Source organism: Salvelinus sp. IW2-2015, linkage group LG23, assembly GCF_002910315.2.
Source record: "Salvelinus sp. IW2-2015 linkage group LG23, ASM291031v2, whole genome shotgun sequence".
Classification (NCBI taxonomy): Eukaryota; Metazoa; Chordata; class Actinopteri; order Salmoniformes; family Salmonidae; genus Salvelinus; species Salvelinus sp. IW2-2015.
In genome coordinates, this window is record NC_036863.1 from 11561440 (window position 1) to 11578536 (window position 17097).

A 17097-nucleotide genomic window follows, 5' to 3' on the forward strand; every position below is an offset into this window, starting at 1 on the left:
CCAAAGGCCCAACTCAGTCACACAGACACAGATGAGAGAGTACTCATCAAAGCTATTCGATGCATAAACAGTATTAAAACATAATCTTGTAATTTTCTACCATAAGATCCCAGAAATGTTCCATATGCACAAAAAGCTTATATCTCAAAAATGATGTGCACACATTAGTTTACATCCCTGTTAGTTAGCATTTCTCATCTGCCAAGATAATCCATCCACTTGATAGGTGTGGCATATGAAGAAGCTGATTAAACAGCATGATCATTACACAGGTGCACCTTGTGCTGGGGATAATAAAAAGCTGCTCTAAAATGTGCAGTTTTGTCACACAACACAATACCACAGATGTCTCAAGTTATGAGGGAGCGTGCAATTGGTATGCTGACTGCAAGAATGTCCACCAGAGCTGATGCCAGATAATTGAATGTTAATTTCTCTAACGTAAGCTGCCTCCAACATCGTTTTAGAGAATTTGGCAGTACGTCCAACCGGCCTCACAACAGCAGACCACGTCTAACAATGCATGCCCAGGACCTCCACATCCGGTTTCTTCACATCCGGGATCGTCTGAGACCAGCCACTCAGACAGCTGATGAAACCGTCGCAGGGAAGTTAATTTGCTTGTTCGTTTTTCTCATCAGGTTCATGCCCTGACTGCAGTTCGGTGTCAAACCAACTTCAGTGGGCAAATGCTAACCTTCGATGGCCACTGGCACGCTGGAGAAGTGTGCTTTTCACGGATTAATCCCAGTTTCAACTGCACCAGGCAGAGGGCAGACAGTGTGTATGGCGTCGCGTGGGCGAGCTGTTTGCTGATGTATGGGCAGGCATAAGCTACGGACTGAACACAGAGCATGTTACATCAATGAAAAGCCAAGCTTGTCCAGCTGGCATTTGAGAGGGACCTGACAAGTACATTTCACCAGGAAGCAGAATTGAATCAGAAACTTCTTGAGGTTTAACACAGCACACGAGGAGACTGCAACTGTTCTCAATGGTAAGCTACAACCTTTATGGCCCTGTCCACCACGACTGAATTATTTATTCACTGGTTTTCTCTCATGTAAGCCTACTGGTTGTTTGGCTCATTTTTTATGTAATGTATAGTTTAGGCCACATGTGTCTGCTGATTTTCACACCACCCTTGTACTTGATTGATAAATGAAGGTCACTAATTAGTAAGGAACTCCCCTCAGCTGGTTTTCTAGGTCTTAATTGAAAGGAAAAACCCAAAACCTGCAGACACTCGGCCCTCCGTGGAATGAGTTTGACACCTCTGGTGTAGGCCGTTGCTTTTTACTTCAATGCATCTTTAAGATTTATCTGTGATAGTACCATTAGGCTACTTACCTTTGCGGGTCTAATTGCTATTGATAAATATACAGATCTTCGTTATTTGATGGGTATAGGGAAAATGACCAATGTAGCCTAATTGGTTGTTGTCTGAGGTGAGCGCTGGCGCACTGTTCCTGTTTTCCTGGCTGTCCACTCTGGTGGTGCTGAAATTGGCAGTGCATCTAACATTATCCTTTTATCGCCTGACTGGCAGTAGCCTTTTGTCCATGGTCCTGAATCGATGGTTACGTGTGTGGTGTGTACTGTTTTAATAAGGTGTGTGGTGTTTTAATAAGCGCATCTTGGCCTACCAGTCTTTGTAGGACTACTCATAAAAATGAGCGTGCTTTCTCGTGTGCAAAATGGCAGTTGTTGTGTATATGTCTGCATTTCAGATAGGCCTATATTTTTGTACATGTTGTACATGTTGTACGTCAGAGTAGTAGGACAAATACCGTGTGCAGCCTACTAAAAGAAGTATGGAAAACATTCACTCTTATCATTAATTTGCATTACATATTAGTTGTGTGATAGGCTAGTGATGTCAATACTATGACAACGCCCCCTCCCTGCTATGACAACGCCCCCTCTAACTCTCCGACACAGAAAATATTGCGCACCTGGAGAAGTAGCGGATTGGTTACGCTCATTGTGTACATGGGTTGACCCCATTTAGTTGACTGGTCGATTGTTTAGTCAATAGGCTGTTTGTCGACCAAGACTTCTTTAGTGGAGCAGTAGCAACAACAAATAAATATCATGTCTGTGTGTGGACTGATCCATTGTGGAGGCCTAACAGGCAGTGTGGCTCTATCACCTGGACATGTTGAAATACCATATCTTCACGCCTAGAATAAAAACCTCCAGGATTCCGTCCTTAACTGTCAATTTATTGAAAACAAATAAGAATTACAGGGGGCAGTTTGGAAAAAACGAATCCCGTCCGAATCGTCCTCTGGAATAATGGAAATTCTGGAGTAATAATTACATAACCAATGTTCTCTAGTACTACTAGTCCCGTGTGAATAGGTCTTTGGTCACGTGCATGCGATGCATACATGTGTCAAGTAAAGAGAGCAAGGGTTGAGGGATTAGGGAATGTTTTTCCTAAACAAATGAGGGATTTCGGTAACAGAACTATTTAGTCAGAAATGGCTGTAATTATGTTGCAGCTTCAGCAACACGGACGACGAGATAAACAATTTGATGTTCTGTTGTGGTCGCTGCAGCAGGGATACAGTCACTCAGTCTTTTTTTTACACAGTGCACAAGTCTGAGCTGGTCTGGTCTGACTCCCTCTAGTCATAAACTCGGCAAAAAAAGAAACGTTCCTTTTTGAGGACCCTATCTTTCAAAGATAATTAGTAAAAATCCAAATAACTTCACAGATCTTCATTGTAAAGGGTTTAAACACTGTTTCCCATGCTTGTTCAATGAACCGTAAACAATTAATGAACATGCAACTGTGGAACGGTCGTTAAGACACTAACAGCTTACAGACGGTAGGCAATTAAGGTCACAGTTATGAAAACTTAAGACACTAAAGAGGCCTTTCTACTGACTCTGAAAAACACCAAAAGAAAGATGCTCAGGGTCCCTGCTCATCTGCGTGAATGTGCCGTATGCATGCTGCAAGGAGACATGAGGACTGCAGATGTGGCCAGGGCAATAAATTGCAATGTCCGTACTGTGAGACGCCTAAGACAGCGCTACAGGGAGACAGGACGGACAGCTGATCATCCTCGCAGTGGCAGACCATGTGTATCAACACCTGCACAGGATCGGTACATCCGAACATCACACCTGCAGGACCGGTACAGGATGGCAACAACAACTGCCCGAGTTACACCAGGAACGCACAATCCCTCCATCAGTGCTCAGACTGTCCGCAATAGGCTGAGAGGCTGGACTGAGGGCTTGTAGGCCTGTTGTAAGACAGGTCCTCACCAGATATCACAGGCAACAACATCGCCTATGGGCACAAACCCACCGTCGCTGGACCAGACAGGACTGGCAAAAAGTGCTCTTCACTGACGAGTCGCGGTTTTGTCTCACCAGGGGTGATAGTCGGATTTGCGTTTATCGTTGAAGGAATGAGCGTTACACCGAGGCCTGTATTCTGGAGTGGGATCGATTTGAAGGTGGAGGGTCCGTCATGGTCTGGGGCAGTGTGTCACAGCATCATCGGACTGAGCTTGTTGTCATTGCAGGCGATCTTAATGCTGTGCGTTACAGGGAAGACATCCTCCTCCCTTATGTGGTACCCTTCCTGCAGGCTCATCCTGACACGACCCTCCAGCATGACAATGCCACCAGCCATACTGCTCGTTCTGTGCGTGATTTCCTGCAAGACCGGAATGTCAGTGTTCTGCCATGGCCAGCGAAGAGCCCGGATCTCAATGCCATTGAGCACGTCTGGGACCTGTTGGATTGGAGGGTGAGGGCTAGGGCCATTCCCCCCAGAAATGTCCGGGAACATGCAGGTGCCTTGGTGGAAGACTGGGGTAACATCTCACAGCAAGAACGGGCAAATCTGGTGCAGTCCACGAGGAGATGCACTGCAGTACTTAATGCAGCTGGTGGCCACACCAGATACTGACTGTTACTTTTGATTTTGACCCCCCTTTGTTCAGGGACACATTGTTCCATTTCTGTTAGTCACATGTCTGTGGAACTTGTTCAGTTTATGTCTCAGTTGTTGAATCTTGTTATGTTCATACAAATATTTACACATGTTAAGTTTGCTGAAAATAAACGCAGTTGACAATGTGAGAGGACGTTTCTTTTTTTTCCTGAGTTGATGTGTCTTAATTATTTAATCAAACAGTGTGCTTAAAGCATCAGACCATCTTAGTGAATATAATTAATTAGATTAAAACACATAGGATATGTCAATATATGGATAAACATTTTTTGTTTGTTAGGGACGGCCCTTTTGCGTAGTGTCACAGATTCGACAGAAATGTAGTCTATAAATTCTAATTATTGAAGTTTAAGCTATGAAGCTTGTAAGAATCTTTGATAGCCTAGTGGTGCTCATTCTGTCGAGCTGATCTGTGCGTGTTGGTAGCCACAAGGTATGTGTAGGCCTACGGCAGCATTTGTAGTGGGGCGCATATCTTTGTGTTATTCTGTACAACGACAGTTTCTGATACATTTCATATACATTTCTGTACATTTGAACAGTAGTAGGACCAATCTACCTTGTTTTATTTAGACTCTAAAGCAATACTACGATAGTCGTGCCCCTTATGGTTTTAAAATACCCTCCTTTTAGGCATGTCATCCTGGAGCCGAGCCAGGCTGTTAATCACGCCATGTTTATAGCTTATTTCTCGCTTTATACGTGGGGGCTCAGGTTGGCAGGACTTAAGGGAAAGCGTGCTTATAACTTTGTGCTTAATTCTGCAATGGTCACCTCTCATTAAGCTAGCAACTTTGCATAGCTTGTTCACTGTGGAACACACAAGGTTCTAGGCAAGATAGCTACACCCTGTGAGTGATGAAAGTAATAGGCTCGGTCCCCGAGCCCAAACGCTAAAACCGGGAGGGTTCAGGTGGACAGACAAGTCACATGGACAACTAGGACAAAGCCTCAGCACCGCAATACTGGTAGATCAAACCGTGTATCGCCCAGGTTGGTATACTGTCACAAGTAATTAAAACATGGACAAAAAAAAAAAAAATCGAGTGGGGGGACAGCAGAGCACCCAGATGGAGAAGTATACTTCTGCAATACACTCTAACATAGAGCTCTTACCAAGCTAACTCTCTCTGGAAGGAACCAAGTAAAAGAAGAGGTGGAAGTAGTGCCTTGGCAGCTATATAACGGGTCAGCCACAGCACTACCCGGTTCACGGGACTGATCTGGAAATCCTTACTCGGAATGTATCCTGCCGCGCAAAAAATACAATATGAAGTGATCCAATATAATGCTACATAATGGTGCAGGAGGGGGGAGTGGTGGAAAGATGGCGGAAGTGGATGAACAGTTCGAATCAAGCAGTGCGTTGAGCAAAGTTGGTGAAGACGAATGTACTGAATGGACAGTAGTATCGAAAACTGGAACAAAAAAGAAATTGTCTAAAATTGGAGTGGATGATACGTGCATGAATTATAATGAATCGCTGGGATGTGTTTGTTAAGGATTTATATGTGAGAGACCCCTTTGAGGTGTTGAAAATGGTAAAGTATGCGCTGGGAAAGTGGACTGTCAGTGACCAGGAGTGGTCTTATTTTGATTAATTGTATTTCTGAAGAACATAAGAAGATTGCAGTGAGCTTCAAAAGAATACAGACAACATAAGTTTTGAACTTCAGAGTAGAGCAACAGTCAAAGGAGTCATCTCAGGGGTGACGACGGATGTTCAGGTTGAATCCCTGAAGAGAATTCCTGGTGTGATTGGTGCCCGGCGTCTGACCCGCTGGGTGAATGGAGAAAAATAAGAAAGTCTGTCAGTCCTGTTGTTTTTTTTGATAAAGAGCAAATACCTACACATGTGAAGCTTGGTTATGTAAGATACACTGTAAGAGTTTTTATTCCCAAACCACTGCATTGTGTAAGAAATGTAAAGGATTTGGCCATGTTTCAAGTGTGTGCAGACGGACAGAGTATATTGAAGAACGGTGTGTAGAAGGACGACGGTGTTGTAATTGTGGTGGGGATCATGATCCAGAGTTCCTGGAGTGCCCTGTAAGGGTGAAAGAGGTGGCGAAAGTGGTCAATCAAATCTCCTATGCTGAGGCGATTTAAATAATTGAGAAAACAAGTGATGCTAGTGAAGATAGGTAGTGGACGCACCACAGACTGTAGTGAATGTGGTGGCAGGTAGCCTAGTGGTTAGAGCACCTAGTGGTTAGAGAGCCTGGTTCCTATCTAGATTTCTTCCTAGTGTCATGACGTTGCCCTGTTGGTGAGGTTTATGACCCCCATAAATACCTTCCCCCCTTTCCTCTCTCTACTCTACAGATGTGACTGTTGGAAACTCATTGTTAACATAGAGAGAGTCTGGTAACATCAAAAGGGTGGTGAACAGAACCATATTTCGGTAATCCAACCAGCTGAAAATATGCGTTGGTACTAATGAAAATGATGTCCGATCAGTTGTCGTCTGAGACATTATTACTGATGATAGGATGACTTAAATTGTATCTTGGAAAGTCTACACATTCTAGTTATCAGATTCACATGGAATTGTTGTGCAATTTAAATGTTTAAATATGAAACTATTTGTGAAAAGATTAAATGTAATTTTAGCTTCTAAATGAGAGAATGGTTTTCATAAAGTAAAAACTCACTCAGTGGCCCCGCCCAAGTGAACAGACATTGGTTGTAAACTATGAACCACGCCCTTCTCTCCCACCACTACATAAGCCCCTTTACAAAAATGTAATATTGTGTTCCTGAGGACGTGAGGACTGCTGTCCATACGTTAAAAGAGCTAATATCAACTACAGAACTAAGCCAATCTCAGCGTGAGCTCTGGTTGCGAACGGTTGAACTACAACAACCTAACGAAATTAGCATTGTGTTCCCGGTGACGTGAGGACTGCTGTCCATACATTAAAAAGGGCGAATTTCAACGTGGAGGTGACAATCAACACGCCGTAGGGATGAATTTCGACTATACCAGCCAGAATATAGCATGAACTTACAGTATGGCAACTTGGTATGAACTTTGAACTCTTATTCACTAAAGAAGTGATACCTCCTAGCCGTTAGCAGCAGCTGTAAACATGGGCTAAGAAAGGACAGACAAAGTAAATGTTCTATCACACGACGACGGTACTACAACGTATCCGCTTTACCACCAGACATTCTTCAGAGGACAAGAGATCTCTGCTGGGCAACCCAGCCTTCCATTTACGACCAATCTATCGAAGCACAGCTCAGAGTAAATATTTCTTGCATTTTCCTTTTCCAAATGGGCGGTTATTTAGAATGCAGATTCTGTATTTACGGTAGCATAGCTTCATGAGGTCCGATAGAGACCCAATTCTTTTGTTCCTCAGTCTTCCCGCGCTTTCATTCAAACCCAACACCCTTTCTTTGTGTAACCAGACGTCATATCGGTTCCGTCCACCAGGGACGTTTTCTTGTATGACATTATTAGTAATCAATGTATGATCCATCCTGTGTATATGTAATTCTGTGTGATTATTTAGGTATTTAGTAAATAAATAATTAAACCAAATTGTGTATTGCTGATTCAACTTGTTAGCCAGGGTTCGTGAAGATAACCAAGAATTCTACGACGTTCAGATGAGACTGAATAAGGTGATGATTAATAATTGACTGCTACTGATGTAAAGGATTACCAGGTCTTTAAGAGATTATTCGGAAGATAACAGCTCTATAAACATTCTTCCGTGGTGCCTTTCTAGGCACTTTCTAGTTAATACATTTACATGATTAGTTTAATCAGGTAATATTAATTACAGAGAAATGATTTTATAAAATAGCATGTCATATCACTTAATCCGGCATAGCAAAGACACAACACTCTAGACCCAAACTGCTACAGACCTATATCTATCCTACCCTGTCTTTCTAAGCCAAGTTAACAAACAGATTACGACCATTTCGAATCCCACCGTTTGGTCTGCCAACTCAACCCCAGAATCCTTGAGCAAGTGCTGGCTCAACTTCTTGATGAAATGTATGCAATCTGGTTTCAGAGCTGGTCATGGTTGCACCTTAGCCACGCTCAAGGTCCTAAACAACATCATAACCGCCATCGATAAGAGACATTACTGTGCAGTCGTATTCATCGACCTGGCCAAGGCTTGCGACTCTGTCAATCACCACATTCTTATTGGCAGACTCGACAGCTTTGGTTTCTCAAATGATTGCCAACTACTTCTCTGATAGAGTTCAGTGTGTCAAATCGGAGGGCCTGTTGTCCGGACCTCTGGCAGTCTCTATGGGGGTGCCACAGGGTTCAATTCTTTGGCTGACTCTCTTCTCTGTATACATCAATGATGTCGCTCTTGCTGCTGGTGATTCTCTGGTCCACCACTACGCAGACGACACCATTCTGTATACTTCTGACCCCTCTTTGGACACTGTGTTAACTAACATCCAGATGAGCTTCAATGCCATACAACTCTCCTTCCGTGGCCTCAACTGCTCTTAAATGCAAGTAAAACTAAATGCATGCTATTCAATCGATCACTGCCCGCACCTGCCCGCCTGTCCAGCATCACTACTCTGGACGGCTCTGACTTAGAATACGTGGACAACTACAAATCCCTCGGTTTCTGGTTAGACTGTATACTCTCCTTCCAGACTCACATTAAGCATCTCCAATCCAAAATTAAATCTAGAATCGGCTTCCTATATCGCAACTAAGCATCCTTTACTCATGCTGCCAAACATACCATCGTTAAACTGACCATCCTACCGATCCTCGACTTCGGCGATGTCATCTATAAAATAGCCTCCAACACTCTACTCAACAAATTGGATGCAGTCTATCAAAGTGCCATCCGTTTTGTCACCAAAGCCCCATACACTACCCACCACTGCGACCTGTACGCTCTCGTTGGTTGGCCCTCACTTCATACTCGTCGCCAAACCCACTGGCTACAGGTTACCTACAAGTCTCTCCTAGTTAAAGCCCCGCCTTATCTCAGCTCACTGGTTACCATAGCAGCACCCACTCGTAGCACGCGCTCCAGCAGGTATATCTCACTGGTCACCCCCAAAACCAATTCCTCCTTTGGTCGCCTTTCCTTCCAGTTCTCTGCTGCCAATGACTGGAACGAACTGCAAAAATCACTGAAGCTGGAGACTCATAGCCTCACTAGCTTTAAGCACCAGCTGTCAGAGCAGCTCACAGATCACTGCACCTGTACATAGCCTATCTGTAAACAGCCCATCTATCTACCTCATCCCCATACTGTATTTAATTACCGTATTTATTTTTCTTGCTCCTTTGCACCCCAGTATCTCTACTTGCACATTCATCTTCTGCACATCTACCATTCCAGTGTTTAATTGCTATATTGTAATTACTTAATTACTACCATGGCCTATTTATTGCCTTACCTTCCTTGTCTTACCTCATTTGCACTCACTGTATACTAGAGGTTGACCGATTAATCGGAATGGCCGATTAATTAGGGCCGATTTCAAGTTTTCATAACAATCGGAAATCGTTATTTTTGGACACCGATTTGGCCGATTTAAAAAAAAAATTTTTTACACCTTTATTTAACTGGGCAAGTCAGTTAAGAACACATTCTTATTTTAAATGATGGCCTAGGAACGGTGGGTTAACTGCCTTGTTCAGGGGCAGAACGACAGATTTTTACCTTGTCAGCTCGGGGATTCAATCTTGCAACCTTACAGTTAACTAGTCCAACGCTCTAACTACCTGCCTCTCATTGCACTCCACGAGGAGCCTGCCTGTTATGCGAATGCAGTAAGAAGCCAAGGTAAGTTGCTAGCTAGCATTAAACTTATCTTATAAAAAACAATCAATCAATCAATCATAAACACTAGTTAACTACACATGGTTGATGATATTACTAGTTTATCTAGCGAGTCCTGCGTTGCATATAATCAATGCGGTGTGCATTTGCGAAAAAGGACTGTCGTTGCTCCAACGTGTACCTAACCATAAACATCAATGCCTTTCTTAAAATCAATACACAAGTATATATTTTTAAACCTGCGAATAATAGTTAATATTGCCTGCTAACATTAATTTATTTTAACTAGGTAAATTGTGTCACTTCTCTTGCAACAGAGTCAGGGTATGGCCTTCTGGCTCGTTGCGAACTGTGTGAAGACTATTTCTTCCTAACAAAGACAGCCAACATCGCCAAACGGGGATGATTTAACAAAAGCGCAATTGCGAAAAAGCACAATCGTTGCACGACTGTACCTAACCATAAACATAAATGCATTTCTTAAAATCAATACACAGAAGTATATATTTTTGAAAACCTGCAGTATTTAGCTAAGAAGGCAATATTAACCAAGTGAAATTGTGTCACTTCTCTTGCGTTCATTGCACGCAGAGTCAGGGTATATGCAACAGTTTGGGCCGCCTGGCTCGTTGCGAACTAACGTAAGTATGACATAACATTGAAGGTTGTACAATGTAAAAGCAATATTTAGACTTAGGGATGCCACCCGTTAGATAAAATACGGAACGGTTTTCTGTGTGTTATTATGTTATAATTAAGTCTATGATTTGATATTTGATAGAGCAGTCTGACTGAGCGGTGGTAGGCAGCAGCAGGCTTGTAAGCATTCATTCAAACAGCACTTTGCTGTGTTTCAAGCATTGAGCTGTTTATGACTTCAAGCCTATCAACTCCCGAGATTAGGTGGTGTAACCGATGTGAAATGGCTAGCTAGTTAGCGGGGTGCGCGCTAATAGCGTTTCAAACATCACTCGCTCTGAGACTTGGAGTAGTTGTTCCCCTTGCTCTGCAAGGGCCACGGATTTTGTGGAGCGATGAGTAACGATGCTTCGAGGGTGGCTGTTGTCGATGTGTTCCTGGTTCGAGCCCAGATAGGGGCGAGGAGAGGGACGGAAGCTATACTGTTACACTGGCAATACTAAAGTGCCTATAAGAACATCCAATAGTCAAAAGTATATGAAATACAAATGGTATAGAGAGAAATAGTCCTATAAATACTATATTAACTACAACCTAAAACCTCTTACCTTGGAATATTGAAGTCTCATGTTAAAAGGAACCACCAGCTTTCATATGTTCTCATGTTCTGAGCAAGGAACTTAAACGTTAGCTATTTTACATGGCACATATTGCACTTTTACTTTCTTCTCCAACACTTTGTTTTTGCATTATTTAAACCAAATTTAACATGTTTCATTATTTATTTGAGGCTAAATTGATTTTTATTGATGTATTAAATTAAGTTAAAATAATTGTTCATTCAGTAGTGTTGTAATTCTCATTATTACAAATAAATAAATAAATAAAATCGGCCGATTAATCGGTATCGGCTTTTTTTGGTCCCCCAATAATCGGTATCGGTGCTGAAAAATCATAATCGGTCGGCCTCTACTGTATATAGACTTTTTTTCTTTCTTTTTTTCTACTGTATTATTGACTGTATGTTTTGTTAATTCCATGTGTAACTTGTTGTATGTGTCGAATTGCTATGCTTTATCTTGGCCAGGTCGCAGTTGCAAATGAGAACTTGTTCTCAACTAGCCTACCTGGTTAAATAAAGGTGAAATATATATAAAAATAAATAAATAATGTTCTGGCCTTTAGTGAGTTTTACCTAGCCACCGTGCTTCTACACCTGCATTGCTTGCTGTTTGGGGTTTTAGGCTGGGTTTCTGTACAGCACTTTGAGATATCAGCTGATGTAAGAAGGGCTTTATAAATACATTTGATTTGAGCATTGGGCCAGTAACTGAAAGGTTGCTAGATCGAATCGCAGAGCTGACAAGGTAAACATCTGTCATTCTGCCCCTGAACAAGGCAATTAACCCACTGTTCCGCAGTAGGCCGTCATTGTAAATAAGAATTTGTTCTTAACTGACGTGCCTACTTAAATAAATGTAAATATATATATATTTTTGCTGCCAGGCAAAATATGGATTTTGTGGCGTTCATTGCCACAGTTATAAACTGTATGGCAGAAATCTAAGAAATGGGACATTATTGTGGCTGCGGCAGAACAGTTTTTGGGACTTGCAAGGGGCACTGGAGCTGGAAGACCCAGACTCAGGTGCCCCTTGAGCGTGTTTTATTTTAGAATTGGGGGGGGGGGTAGTTTGTAGTTGTTTTGTTATAATTTTGGTAATCCTGTTTCGATCCCGTACAGTAGGTGGCGGAATGCAGATTAAATTGAGAGATCGCCAATATACCATCGAAGAAGAAGAATGCTACAAACCAAAAATACTATGTAGGAGCGTGCAAACGCTAATCTAAACAAAGATGGCGGCCTGTGTCATTCGTCGGACGTTGTTGTCCACGGTTAATAAATATAATAGGAAACACGCCATCAGTGTACTAAATGTCGATTTAAACAGTAGACAAACTCCGAATAGGACGCGTTTATCATGTAGCTTGTTCAACGTCCAACAGAAACGGTTGATGTCGTCAAGGTAAGTTAGATATTAGCTAGCTAACTCACGTTTGTTAGCCAGCTAATTTAGCCTGACCGACTAGCAGTTAGCTGTAACAGTTGTTATTGTCCTGTGTCTGTACTAAAACAAAACCACCAAAAGCTGGTTATAGTACCCTTTCATTAATAGCATTGTTAGCTAGCGAGTTACTTGTTTTTAGCTAGCTAACGTTAGATCGGTAGGTTAACTAGTTAGCTGGTTAGCAAACGCAGGTTGCTTTGACTACAGAATCTACTGCACGTCAAGGTCAAGTTCCCAATTACTGTCATTGCATCCTTTGTATCATAGTAACGTCGTTAATTACTATACTTGCCTGGAAACCCGACGTTGAATGCGACTTAGGGTAGAAATTAGCGTTTGAATCAGGAAGGTTTCCTCTCACGACCTCTACAAGCCAGAATGTTAAATACAATTATATTTTAATATACTTTATCGGTTGTCCGTGCGGTTGGTCCTTTTGGCTGTAAGAATGTGAGACACTATATCCACAGGAAAGTATAATTACGTTTCAAAGCGCTGGTAGTGTTTTCAGATTTCTATCACCTGAAGTATGTGAGGACGAGGAAAATAAATAAATTCAGGACTTGTCCGCATACTTGCCGAGCTCGTGCACGGGTTTATGGTTCTTTGCATGCTTCAGGTGATAGTAATCGGAATGCACTACCAGCGCTTTTTTTATTTTATCATTTTACCTTTATTTAACTAGGCAAGTCAGTTAAGAACAAATTCTTATTTACAATGACGGAACAGTGGCTTAACTGCCTTGTTCAGGGGCAGAACGACAGATTTTTACCTTGTCAGCTCATGGGTTTGATCTAGCAACATTTTGGTTACTGGTCCAACGCTCTAACCACTAGGCTACCTATACTTTCCTGTGGATATATTGTGTCTCATGCCTCCTGCCAAAAGGACCAACCGCAGAACAACCGGTAATGTATGTAAAAATGTACGTTTATTCAACATTCTGGCTTGTAGAGGCCAACTTTTCCTGATTCAAACAGTGTCAACATTGGATTTCCAGGCAAGAATCTGTTCATCTACGAGTTATTTAGCACCAGGTTCCCCACAAACATGCGGTGCGCATCAGGAGAGGGGCGGTAACTCATCCGTCCGGACCCCAACCCCATCACGAACAGCTCTAATCACCTGCCAAAAGAGGCATGCTATCCCTGGCCAACCGAAGATCTGCGGCGCTATGGCATCGTTACGTTTAGTCATAATCCCACAGATGGTAGCTTCGCACCATTGGCTCCTCAAATACATAACAGCTAGCAATCTACCTGTTAGAAAAGCCCATTGGGCCTCTAGTACCAGAATGCTAACAAAATTAGCACAAACTAATGCTGGTAACAAATGAAAACGAACAAACTAATTGCAAAGGCAGGCAAATCCAGCTCATAGTAGCTACCAAATGTAATTTTCAACGAGTGTGGACATTTACAAGAAAATGTGAATGAGGGAAATGGTGTAAATGAGAAGTTGTGGTACATGCTTTTCTGAAGGAAGAGCAACATATGCAGATGGAGCAGAGGGGAGAAGAACAGAGGGAAAATAAACACTTGTACTAAGCACGGAAAAAATGGCAACTGTACAGAAGTCATCCAGAGCTCTTTTACTTCTGTCAGAAAGCAGTTATAAGATATGATGGCTAACATGTAGTAGTGGATTGCATACAAGTGTAACTTCCATCACCTCATGTGCGTCGCACAACAGATTTGCGAAACATATAGAACGCTATGGACTCTTTTTGCTATTTACAAACAAGCACGTGTCTGGCTCAACTGTTCTGGGGAACTATGGTAACACGGAACCCAAACCGGCTGCGCGCGTGCGCTATCGTGCATAAATTTATTTTGTCCCCCCACACCAAACGCGATCACGACACGCAGGTTAAAATATCAAAACAAACTCTGAACCAATGACATTAATTTGGGGACAGGTCGAAAAGCATTAAACATGTATGGAAATTTAGCTAGCTAACTTGCACTTGCTAGCTAACGTTAATTTGTCCTATTTAGCTAGCTTGCTGTTGCTAGCTAATTTTTCCTGGGATATAAACATTGAGTTATTTTACCTGAAATGCACAAGGACCTCTACTCCGACAACTAATCCACACATAAAACGGCCAACCGAATCGTTTCTAGTCATATCTCCTTCCAGGCTTTTTCATCTTTGAACTTATATGGTGATCACATCTAAACTTTCATAGTATTACCACGACAACCGGCAACAAAGTTCGTCTTTCAATCACCCACGTGGGTATAACCAATGAGGAGATGGCACGTGGGTACCTGCTTCTATAAACCAATGAGGTTTTCAGCGTGATCTGCATCAGAAATAGGAACGACTTCTATTTTAGCCCTTGGCATCGCAGACGCTCGTTGGCGCAAGAATTGAATAACATGGATTTCTAAATGTATTTTGCGATGTGTCCGGTTGGTCAGCATGTGTGACAAGTGAAATGAAGAACGCGATCTGCTTTATCTCCTAACGTATTGCACAAGTTGACTGCAGGTAACGTAAACTCACCCCATTCCGTACAATTAATCCACACATAACCGCAACATTCAAACGACGCTATAAAGAAAACTAATGGGACTGTAGCGACTGTGTTGACTTTAAAATCGGGGGTGTGAACTAGGTTTCTATTCAAGCATTTAGAGCCATTACCATGTCGATCTAGTATTGGAGAAAAGTTGAAAAAACGGACCCTCTGGTACATCGTGACGTGTCATGTCGTAACGTACAGCACGCATAAAGCAACTATTTCTGTCTTACAAACTCTCTCCACCAGGTGTAGCACTTATCTCATCGTTTAAAAACAAGAAATGTACAGTGACGGGGGTAAGGGGGGATACCTAGTCATTTTTTGCGTTATCATTGCATGCGATCATCATTCTCAAAGCCGCTGTTTACTAGCACCGCCCTAAAAACACGATTCAAATTGTGTTTTATTTACATTTTAGAGGTGATAAGCTGGTGGTTCCTTTTAACATGAGTCTTCAATATTCCCAGGTAAGAAGTTTTAGGTTGTAGTTATTATAGGAATTATAGGACTATTTCTCTCTACGATTTGTATTCCATATATCTTTGACTTTTGGATGTTCTTATAGGCACTTTAGTATTGCCAGTGTAACAGTATAGCTTCCATCCCTCTCCTCGCCGCTACCTGGGCTCGAACCAGGAACACATCGACAACAGCCACCCTCGAAGCAGCGTTACCCATGCAGAGCAAGGGGAACAACTACAAGTCTCAGAGCGAGTGAAGTTTGAAAGGCTATTAGCGCGCACCCTGCTAACTAGCTAGCCATTTCACATCGGTTACACCACCTAATCTCGGGAGTTGATAGGCTTGAAGTCATAAACAGCGCAATGCTTGTAGCATTGCGAAGAGCTGCTGGCAAAATGCACGAAAGTGCTGTTTGAATGAATGCTTACGAGCCTGCTGGTGCCTACCATCGCTCAGTCAGACTGCTCTATCAAATCATAGACTTAATTATAACATAACACACAGAAATACAAGCCTTAGGTCATTAATATGGTCGAATCCGGAAACTATCATCTCAAAAACAAAACGTTTATTATTTCAGTGAAATACGGAACCGTTCCGTATTTTATCTAACGGGTGGCATCCATAAGTCTAAATATTGCTGTTACATTGCACAACCTTCAATGTTATGTCATAATTATGTAAAATTCTGGCAAATTAGTTCGCAACGAGCCAGGCGGCCCAAACTGTTGCATATACCCTGACTCTGCGTGCAATGAACGCAAGAGAAGTGACACAATTTCACCTGGTTAATATTGCCTGCTAACCTGGATTTCTTTTAGCTAAATATGCAGGTTTAAAAATATATACTTCTGTGTATTGATATTAAGAAAGGCATTGATGTTTATAGTTAGGTACACGTTGGCGCAACGACAGTCCTTTTTCGCGAATGCGCACCGCACCGATTGTATGCAACGCAGGACACGCTAGATAAACTAGTAATATCATCAACCATATGTAGTTATAACTAGTGATTATGATTGATTGTTTTTTATAAGATAAGTTTAATGCTAGCTAGCAACTTACCTTTGCTTCTTACTGCATTCGCGTAACAGGCAGGCTCCTCGTGAGGCAGGTGGTTAGAGCGTTGGACTAGTTAAGGTTGCGAGATTGAATCCCTGAGCTGACAAGGTAAAAATCTGTCGATCTGCCCCTGAACAAAGCAGTTAACCCACTGTTCCTAGGCCGTCATTGAAAATAAGAATGTGTTCTTAACTGACTTGCCTAGTTAAATAAAGGTGTAAAAAAATACCGATTTTTCCATTGTTATGAAACAGTGAAATCGGCCATAATTAATCGGACATTCCGATTTAATCAGTCAACCTCTAATACTAATCTGTACAAGCAGATAGATGAATCTTCAATATTAAGATTAGTCTAATAGTTCTGTAACTAGTATTACAGTACTATATCCCTAATCCAGCCGCCCAAACAGTCAGACTTGTGGGCCGGATGTAACACTTGACTCTACTGTACTACCCCAGGAGTCATGTCATGTAGTCATTCTAATAGGAAAAAGCGGACCTGATGGAAACCCTGTCCATTGGTCCTGCGTTTCTCACCTTAGTTCTAGCCTTCCCATCAGCAATG

At 42.2% G+C, this 17097-nt stretch overlaps 1 protein-coding gene across 2 annotated transcripts in view; it reads left to right on the plus strand.

Annotated features, from left to right (window-relative positions):
• Positions 1-12204: 12204 nt before the first annotated feature.
• Positions 12205-17097, plus strand: part of LOC111950302 (polymerase delta-interacting protein 2) — a 28708-nt gene continuing 23815 nt past the window's right edge. For both annotated transcript variants that reach the window (XM_023967771.2, XM_023967770.2), the window contains exon 1: positions 12205-12437. In XM_023967771.2, coding sequence (XP_023823539.1) covers positions 12268-12437 — 170 coding nt within the window. In that variant the 5' untranslated portion in view covers positions 12205-12267. The remainder of the gene's footprint in view (positions 12438-17097) is intronic.